General features: G+C 40.1%; 1 protein-coding gene across 1 annotated transcript in view; it reads right to left on the reverse strand.

Annotated features, from left to right (window-relative positions):
- Positions 1-6,239, reverse strand: part of EPYC (epiphycan) — a 29,639-nt gene extending 23,400 nt beyond the window's left edge. The window contains exons 1-2 of the mRNA XM_024220348.3: positions 6,136-6,239; positions 3,945-4,125 (exon numbers count right to left, since the gene is read on the reverse strand). Of these exons, the coding sequence (XP_024076116.1) occupies positions 3,945-4,112 (168 nt within the window). The 5' untranslated portion in view covers positions 4,113-4,125; positions 6,136-6,239. The remainder of the gene's footprint in view (positions 1-3,944; positions 4,126-6,135) is intronic.
- Positions 6,240-10,278: the final 4,039 nt, after the last annotated feature.

Consider the following 10,278-nt stretch of genomic DNA (forward strand, 5'->3'; position numbering starts at 1 on the left):
ACAAACATTCCTACAGATACCTCTCTTCAGGCTCACTCATCCCGATACATCCTACCAACAAACCCCAAAGGGCAGAGGGAAAGTGTTAGTGACTAAGTTTCTCAAACATTCAGTTCTGAGACCACACTCATATGACTTCACATTACTGGAAGATCATCTGCCTGTGCTCCTTCCAGCAGCTTCACATCAGTGGAGCCCTGCAAGTCTAGAAAAAGCGACCAGCTCTTTGTTTGTGCTCATGTTCAAGATAAATGTCTAAGGGTTGTCATTTTCCAGGTCTATTAATTCAGTGTTGAGATGGTACTCACTTCACAGACAACATGATCTCCAGCCTGAAGAGATGGACTTCCATAAAAGAATATCAAGTACACACTCTTTCTTTTTAAATAAACAAAATGGAACTGATTCTTCTCTCACCCACTGTTTACCACGGACCTAGATAGTGAATGAACTCAGACTTTCAATATCCTTATTTCTTTTCCCAGTCTGCAGAGATCTAACTGAATTTGGTGCTTGCATATTTGAATACTCAGGTATAATACCTGTTGGGTAAAATTTTGAAGAGCACTTAACTGACTTTGGTGTCTAGGTCCCATTGACATTTAATGGGATGTTGGTGTAAATCAGGCACTTTGAAAAAATCACAGGTCACTTGACTTTAAAGTCCTTAATGCAAGAGGTAGAGTAATTGTCTACAGTGCCTTAAGGGTCTAAGGCTTGATCTAAAGCCCACTGAAGTGAATGGAAGTGTGTCAGGACCCTAAAGAGCAGCCATCCATAAATGGGATAGACTGGGATTCTACAGCTAGCCTGAGTTTTTGCACTATCACTCATCACTTGACACCAATACCTATAATCTGTGCCCTTGCATGAATAATTTCTGTTAAACAGAGCCTTTTATGTAGCTCAGATCTATAAGTACAATTGGATTCCATGTCAGATAGGAGGCATAGGAGTGATGGAATGAGGAGATAAATTTTGTTTGCAATTAAACAAATTAACTTTAGCAATTAAACAAATTACAAATTAATTTTAGCAATTAAAATATAATTTATGGCCACAATTTTTAAACTTGGGTGCCTAGGCACCTAAATCCCTGTTTAAACACCTACTTTATAGTGGCTTGATTTTCAAAAGTGCTGAGCACTCAGAACTCTCATTGACTTCAGGGAACTATGAGTGCCTTGACTTGTTCAGGATGGGACATGGAAGAAGTAAAGAGATGGAACTAAGCAAAGGAAATTTTTGGCTAGATAGCTGGAAAATGTTCTTACGGGGAGGTCTTTTAAACTACAAAACCTTCCAAGAGCTGTGATGGATGATGCATCACTAAAGGAATTTAAAATAAGACTGAATGAACTGCTCAGTAATAGGAGACAATCCTGTCTTGGAGAGAGAGATTGATAAAACAATTTAATAGGGCTTTTCTAGCTCTGATTTCTTTCCTATTGAGGGGCTCTCACCCTCCCATTTATTACTTTCATAGGGAAGTGGAGGGAAATTGAGATGGAGAGACTTCTTCTCTTTGGTTGGTGGGAGCAAAGATTGGGCTGAGAACCCTGCCCAATCTTTCATTAAATTGTAATGAAAGAAGCGCCAGGGCTCAGCCCTGGCAAACCCGACCACAAATTAAGCACAGATTGGGCAGCCAGAGAGTGATGGCTGCTGGCCGGGCACCCAGCTCTGAAGGCAGTGCTGCCGCCAGCAGCAGTGCAGAAGTAAGGGTGGCAATACACCATATCCTGCTACTCTTATTTCTGCACTGCTGCTGATGGCAGTGCTGTCTTCAGAGCTTGGCATCTTGAGAGTGGTGGCTGCTGTCTGGGAGCCCAGAGATGCCAGGGCTATGAATGGCCAAGCCTAGAGGTGCTGGGACTCAGTCCAGACAAACCCCGGCACAAATTAAGCACTGAACCCTGCACTACCATTTAGCGGGAAGTGAGCCACAAGAAGCTAGCCCTGTTTCGATCCTTAATTGTTGGAATTTGGTAAAGAGAGCCACTCCATGTCTTGATGAAATGGGAGTTTACTGGGCAACTCACAAAGAGAACAGAGTGCATGGGATTCATTATATTCACCACTAGCATTCGGTGGTGTAATATATTTACTGGTTTAATTCAGACATCACAAAGGAAGGGTAGCAGGTGCAAAATTGTCTCTCTTAAATATGAGAAGCCCTACAGTAGTGATGTAGGTTCCTTTATTTTGCAGATGGAAGCAAGGCATAAGTATCACATATTAATCAACATCAAATATACTCAGCTGACATGCAGCTGGGGCTTTCAGTGAGTGGAGGTAAATTTCTCAGGGAAGACACACAGGAAACATGAGTGTGGGAAGAGCTGGGTGTCTGCAAATGGGGGCCGTGCATAGGGGAGATAGACTAAGGGGAGTCATCTCTGTAGGGGAGAGTCAGCCACCTTTTCACCATGTCTGGAGCAGGGAAGGAAGATGATCATTAGCAGGCAGTTTGCAAACATCCCCGAGAGCAACCAGCTCATTGTGGACCTTGTATTTTGGGAACATTTAAACCCATTTCAAGCATTTTTGCATAAAGGCTGATCCCGGGCTTAGCAGAAATCTTCCTCCCTATTTTAAAAGGAATAGTACAGTTCCCCTTCATTACATCAGTGAGTGTTTATGACCTTAGGGCCAGATTCTATGCTAGTATTCAGCATTTATTTCAATAGACCTATGCAAACTTACACCATCTGACTCTGGCCTACTGTTTGGCTGTTGGGAAATGTTTATTACATAGTTACCAAATGTTAGTTACAGTTACTGTCCTCGATCATGAAACCCTAAAACAATAACAACTCCTGTAAACCTGTATAATTCTGTTAGGTAATGAGCACCAAAACTTTGTGGAGTGGGGACTGCAACTTGATGCAACCTTGCACATTCCAATGACCCTGAGAGCTGGGGGGGTAGGAACTTTTACTCCTGGCAGGACCGTCCAAACTGAGCATGTCAAAGGGTAGGGACCAGACAAGAAGCAGCTCACTGGTGATCCAGGTTAGGGGCCAAATGAGAGGCCAAAAACCTGTCCTCATAAAGAAGTTATAAAAACACAACAAGCTAGTCCTTCTGGCAAACAGCATGATAGACAGGGATGGCATTGCTTTGTTTGTGCCCTAATCAACATCTGAGGGCACAGGAAGGATTCAGATTCAGAACCCCCAACATATAATATTTAATACAAGTCTTGTTTTTATTATCTAAATCTAACATTAGTTAACATTCTTTTATTCTTCATATTTTCTTAGCACTCAATGCTGACTCAGGCAAACCCCCATTGCCTCTTTGGGAGTTTGCCTAAGTCCTTACAGCAGGAGTGGACTATAATCAGTTTAATCATTTTCTCTTTTAGTCTTTTCTCCTTAATGATCTTTCTTCCATTCTCTCTTTTCTCTTATTCCTCTTTCCTTCCCTCCTCCTTTCCTTCATCTCTGTTCCAAGAGTTATAGAAAGAGCTTTTGGTCTGAAATACCTGTATCCCATGTATCCATTGTTCTATAATGCAACCTCAGGAAACAGACTTGCTCTATCCCACTTTATGGGGCGCTGTGGATGTTTCTTCCATCCCAACTTTCTCCATTTCTCGGTTTTGTCCCACTAACATAGTGGCACCACCATGAGAGCCTCCAACCTGTATCAGAGCCAAGTGAGGAAAGCTAAGAGAAACAGAGGCTATTGGCTATAATCTCAAGGATTAGCTCTAAAAAATTCAGGGGCACATCTTGGACCACATGTGAAGATGGGGAGAAATCATGTGTTAAATATGGTATATTAAATTACACAGAAAACTGTTGAGTCAACTGTATGCAATAGCCACCACACAAATAGACCTGACTCAATGATGAATAGTTAAAAATATCCTAAATAACCACTGCATTTATGCAGTGTACTTTTTGGAAAAGCAAAATAAGTGAAGTTCAGATTACCTCTGCCTGGTCCACGGGGAGGTTTTCATTGTAGTCATAAAGATTATCCAAGTCTTCCAATGCTACATCATAGGTTTCAGAGTCATAAGTTAAGGTATCTATTGTAGGAGCAGCCACAATGGTCTCAAAGATAAAAAGTCCCAGAAAAATATTTGCAAATGTCTTCATTGTTCAATTCTTTCTAAATGGAAACATAATATGCATAAATACACAATTGCAAATAACCTGCAAAATTTCAATCTTATACAAGCAGGATATGCAATGTTAGCAAGAATTCTGAAGGCTGAGGAGCTTTTGTAAAAATTCCAGGATCATTGATTGAAGGTATTTATTAATTGATGAGTATGTTAATGTGAATATACCTTACAATTTCATTTGAATCAGGATCATTCAGTCAGATCCACTGCTGGTATATATCAGCATAGCTCTGCAGACTTCTTTGGGCATGTGCTGATTTACAACAGCTTAGTATCTGGCCCACTGATTTTCACGTGTTTCAAGAGAACATGAACAGAGGATTTCTTGACAAAACTTGCCTCTCTGAGAATAGCGCTGAAAAGCTGAAAGAGGAATACATTTTGACTCTCATAATGTTGGCCCTTTCAATTCCAGCATAAAATGACGTTTGAGAAGCTAATCCAGGGCCAAATTAGTAGACTTTTTATACATCACAGTAATAATGATTCACCTTTCAAAATGTCCAGCAACAGAATTCTATATTTCCTCTACAAACCCAAAAAGAGTAGAATCTTTTTTCCACCATTCCGGTAGTATCTTATTTCAAGTACTTTTACTCTGTTTACCAATATGTTGAAATATGGCATTTCAATTGGTTGGAAGGCATGATATATTTTAAAAATATCCGTTCTGCAGATCCTTTACTTACCTATAGCTACGATTGATTTCAACAGGAGTATTGACAGTAATAATTGCTGAATAGGTCCAATAAGGACTAATAAACCGTACTCCCTGTGATACTAGGTACAATCCTCAGTTGTATTATGGTATTTTATTATTTCACTTATAAATTCTAGTGGCTTAAAAAACTACCCAGTGTATGAGAGATAAGAAATTCATGAGAACCTTTCCTTTTGAGGTTGCATAGTTTGAGCAACAGACTGAACTTCAGCTACTTGAAAGAAGGTCTTTATGAAGCAGGTTTAGGCACGAGGATATGAAATTCCAGTGGGGATGATGAACTGCACAAGGCACTCATTTTTCCTTCCAGTGCTTTTTCAAACAATTTTTTTATCTGCTTCTGGGAAAATCCAGAGACAGCTTAGCTAGTCTTTGAGCAAGTCTTAATTGAATGGCAGCTTTTCAATGGTGTCTTACAAGATTATTAAAGTTTTTTTTTTTTTTTACAAATAATTCTATTACAGAGCCTTCAAATATAAGAAGAATACATTCGTTATGGCCCTCACTCAGTTCTGTAGTCCCAGTTTTTAAATTGTTGCTGCTGGTTTAATAGCCAAAGAAAACATGAAATAATTTGTTTTTCCTTGTCTTTATTTTCTGTTCCCTATTTTTGTCAGGATTGTCACTGGCCTCATTTTATAGTTGGCTTGATTCTGGCATTCATCCCCAAGGTCCAACAATAAAGTGTGCTGTGTATTATCACTAACGTATCAGGCATAGGTTTCTTTTGCCTTGGGTAAACTTTTCTGAGCAGTTCCTGTATATCAATATTACATGTAATTAATCATTTAAGAATTGTCTATTTTCTTTATGTTCAATAATTTTAAAACCATTTTTACATTTCCTAGATATAAATGTTTAAATGTATGAGTTTTTAAAGACTTTATCTCATGTAACAAGAATATCAGCAACAAAATAAGTAATCAGTTATCTTCTGACCTCCATTAATCTGTATCTCTATAACTGTTACTGTAGTACCTGGACTTGCTTGCAAAGTTTGTGTGTCTCTCTACTTTTTTTATGCATCAGATATTGGAACACACTGTAATTATATTGGCATCTACTGTAGCTGTCAGTTCAAATATTTTGTTGAAGCTCATGTACACCTTTCACAGGAAAGAACTAAGAAATGTTTAAAGAAAAAAAAATAAAGTAAATAGCATCAGTATTTGAATTAGTATTTTCCATGATAGAATAAAACAAATATCAAAAAAACTATTTCCATCTTTAAGAATCCAATTTACCAATCAAGAAAAGAAGTAGTAAAACTTACCTTTGGCTTCTACTTTCTCAAATGGCAGAGAGTTACTCAGAAAGCAGAGCCAGTGGTATTTGACCCTGACCAATGGCAGTGGGATTTTGGACCTGTGGGAGGGTGGTACAATTTTTACCCTCAAGTAGAGACCTCATTCTGAGAAGGTTTTTGGTCTTGATATTAATGTTGCTGAATCAAATTGAAGTGAAGTCAAACAAAGCTAGTATTGTAAGCAAGTACAGTTTACTTCAGAAGTTACAGAGCATGTTACCCAAAATAAATAAATAAATAAATAAATCCATCAATGTGCCTCAAATCTCAGGAGCAGAAAGAGAGAGAGAGACTTTTAATTTTAGAGTCCATTCATTATAAGTTCTGCAATAAAGGAAAAAGCAAAATACTTGCATTCTATGTATTACATCTGTGCAAGGATGTACCTGATGCTTTAATGCAATGAAACAAATGGAATCAAAGACTTAGAACAACAAGGTTTTTTACATTTAGAAGGGTTTGTCTTTATTGCTATTTAATATTCAGATATTAAGTAAAGAATATACCTAATTACAGGATATCCATGATGGTAAAAGAAAATGTAATTTAGATGTAACAAAATCCAGGATAATATCTACATACTTTTAAAAAGTATTTGTATTGATTTTAACTTTGGGCCAAATCCTGATTTAAATTACACCTGAGTGACTTCAATAGAATTATTCCAGATTCAGTTGAGTTATTCTGGATTTACAATGATTTAACTGAGAGTTGAATATGGCCCCTTATTACCAAGTGGAAAACATGTTTTGGCTAAGCCATTTAAAACATTCAAAAAGTAACACATAGCCAGGCTTCTGCAAGCAAACACTATGAGTCCCATTAAATTGAGAATGCATATTTTCCCTTGCTGTAAGTGCAAGACCCTAGCAAACTGGATTAAATATTAAATAGTTCTCCCTGCAAGTAATACTTCTTTTTTGGTTCAACATACCTGACAGTGTGGACTGAATTTTAGCCTAGTACAGATACTCTGCATTCAGATGTACTGCTTAATATTTTCTTCTTACATTTCACTGAGCGCTCTTGCAGCAATATCCTTAGAAAGCACCTCATCCAAGTATTCTTTTCCCAGTCTTTGGGAAATAGCTCTTGTTTAAATGATGGTGGTCCCTATCTCATGATAATATCCCCTCTCTTCAATTGCCCTTTTGTTTTAAAGAAAATTCATTCTACTCTCTGAAGGTAAGTCTTAACTAAGAGAATAGGGTATTTGTCATTTCATTTTCCTGGGTCTCCTTCCATTATATCAATAGCTTCCTCCATTAGATAATTGAGATAGTGACTGCTGAAGTAGTCCCACCCTACAATATGCTCTTTCTACAAATAATTCCATCTCTTTGCTCTTGAATCAAGCAACACTGGTCTCAAACCTAAGGGATTGTACTTGGGCTCTGAGAGGAGTGAACTGATTTCATTTTGAGCATTTACCACTTGGCCTCAAAGCAAGCAGTTGTACCTTTCACGCACTGTGCAGTAAATGAGTAAGCACCATCCTGAGCAATCTAGCGCTGATTTTCTACCTCCATTGGTTATACAAGTGGTTTTTTTTAACCTGCTGACTGGGTACTAGAGTGACCTATGCGCGATCTTTACATTAAAATTTATTTTGAATTGATTTATTCATTCATGTATTTGTGCATTTAAAGGATTTTTTCTACTTCAGTTCACTTTCCATATGTCTTTTTCCTTTACAGAATTATTCTTTCCAGACAGGCAGGCTGGTCAGTGATTGAATTTCTTTTACACAGAAGGCCCTGATCCTTCACGCTTTGGTGAGCCTGGCTAAGGCAGGTAACTGTTTAAGGTAAGCTCATCATAAAGGGAGATCCATGTTTCTAATACTCCTCACATAGTAAGGTTGATTTAGACATATTGTAGCCTAGGAGCTGCGACTCGTTATATCTGTGGCTCTGTAGGTGCTTTGGTGATTTGCGGTTATCAGGACAAACAAAATTTAAATCCCCTTGGCTGCAGGCCTCAGCTTAACTCCTTTTTCTTGCTTTCTGGACTCCTCCCAGACTACAATATGCTTTATTGACTATACAGCAATACATTCACTCTCAAACATTATATTATTATTATTTTAGTAGCCTCTGGAAGGCCCAACTGAGATCAGAGCCCCATTGTGCTAGGCACTGTGCAAACTCATGGTAAAAGACATTCCGTGGCCGAAAAAAAAATGCTTACAGACTAAACAGATAGAAAAAGGAAGTATTGTTAGTTTCATTTTACAGATGGGGAGCCAAGGCATATAGAGATTAAGTGATATACTCATAGTCACACAGGAAGTCTGTAGATGAGCCAGAAATTGACCCCAGATCTCTGACTCCCTAGCTGACACTTAGGGCATGTCTACACTATGAAAGTAGGTTGATTTTATAGAAGTCAATCTTTAGTAAGCGATTTCATACAGTCGATCGTGCATGTTCCCACTAAGCGCATTAGATCGGTGGAGTGCGTCCTCAATACCGTGGCTAGCATCACTCATGGAGTGGTGCATTGTGGATAGCTATCCCACAGCCCCCACTGCCCATTGGAATTCTGGGTTAAGATCCCAATGCCTGATGAGGCAAAAACATTGTCGCGGGTGGTTTTGGGTGCATGTCATCAGTCTCTCCTCTCCCCCCCCCCTCTCTCCTTGAAAGCAATGGCAAACAATCATTTCGCACCTTTTTTCCTGGGTTATCCATGCAGACGCCATAGCACAGCAAGCATGGAGCCCACTCAGCTGCGCACTGCTTTTGTGAGCATTGTAAACACCTCACACATTATCCTGCAGTATGTGCAGAGCCTGGCTAGGAGCTGCCAGCATGAGCAAGATTGTGAGGAGGACATGGACACAGACATTTCTGAAAGCACGAGATGTGGCAATTGGAATATCATGGTGGCACTGGGGCATATTGATACAGTGGAACGCCGATTCTGGGCCCGGCAAACAAGCACAGACTGGTGGGACCACATAGTGTTGCAGGTATGGGATGATTCCCAGTGGCTGCAAAAATTTCACATGTGTAAGGCCACTTTCATAGAACTTTGTGAGTTGCTTTCCCCCACCCTGAAGCACAGGAATACCAAAATGAGACCTGCCCTGACAGTTGACAGGCGAGTGGCGATAGCCCTGTGGAGGCTTGCAACGCCTGACTGCTATGGGCAGTCGGGAATCAGTTCAGAGTGGGCAAATCTACAGTGGGGGCTGCTGTGATCCAAGTAGCCAAGGCAATCAATAACCTTCTGCTAACAGGGGTAGTGACTCTGGGAAATGTGCAAGTCATAGTGGATGGCTTTGCTGCAATGAGGTCCCCTAACTGTGGTGGGGCAATAGACAGAATGCATATCCCTATCTTGGCACTGGACCACCTTGACAAACAGTACATAAACCGCAAGGGTACTTCTCAATGGTGTTGCAAGCACTGGTGGATCACAAGGGCCATTTCACCGACATCAATGTGGGATGGTCGGAAAGGTGCATGACGCTCACTTTGTTCGGGACTCGGGGCTGTTTGAAAAGCTGCAAGAAGGGACTTTCTTCCCAGAACAGAAAATTACTGTGGGGGATGTTGAAATGCCAATAGTTATCCTTGGGTACCCAACCTACTCCTTGCTCCCGTGGCGCATGAAGCCGTACACAGGCAGCCTGGACAGCAGTAAGGAGCAGTTCAACTATAGGCTGAGCCAGTGCAGAATGATGGTAGAATGTGCCTTTGGACCTTTAAAAGAGTGCTGGCGCTGTTTTCTGAGTAGGTTAGACCTCAGTGAAAGCAATATTCCTATTGTTATTGCTGCTTGCAGTGTGCTCCATAATATCTGTTAGAGTAAGGGGTAGACATTTATAGCAGGGTGGGATGTTAAGGCAAATCGCCTGGTGGCCAGCTTTGAACAGCCAGACAATTAGAAGAGCACAGCGAGGTGTGCTGCACATCAGAGGCTTTGAAAAACAGTTTCATGACTGACCAGACTACTGTGTGACAGTTGTGTATGTTTGTCCTTGATGCAAAGCTGCCCCCTTTGGTGAATGTACTTCCCTGTAAGCCAATCCTCCTCCTCCCTTCGACCCAGCTGGCACAGGAAATAAAGTCCCTATTGTTTTGAATCCATTCATACTTTCTT

Source organism: Terrapene carolina, unplaced genomic scaffold (genome assembly GCF_002925995.2).
Source record: "Terrapene carolina triunguis isolate 2854851 unplaced genomic scaffold, T_m_triunguis-2.0 Scaffold68, whole genome shotgun sequence".
NCBI lineage: Eukaryota > Metazoa > Chordata > Testudines > Emydidae > Terrapene > Terrapene triunguis.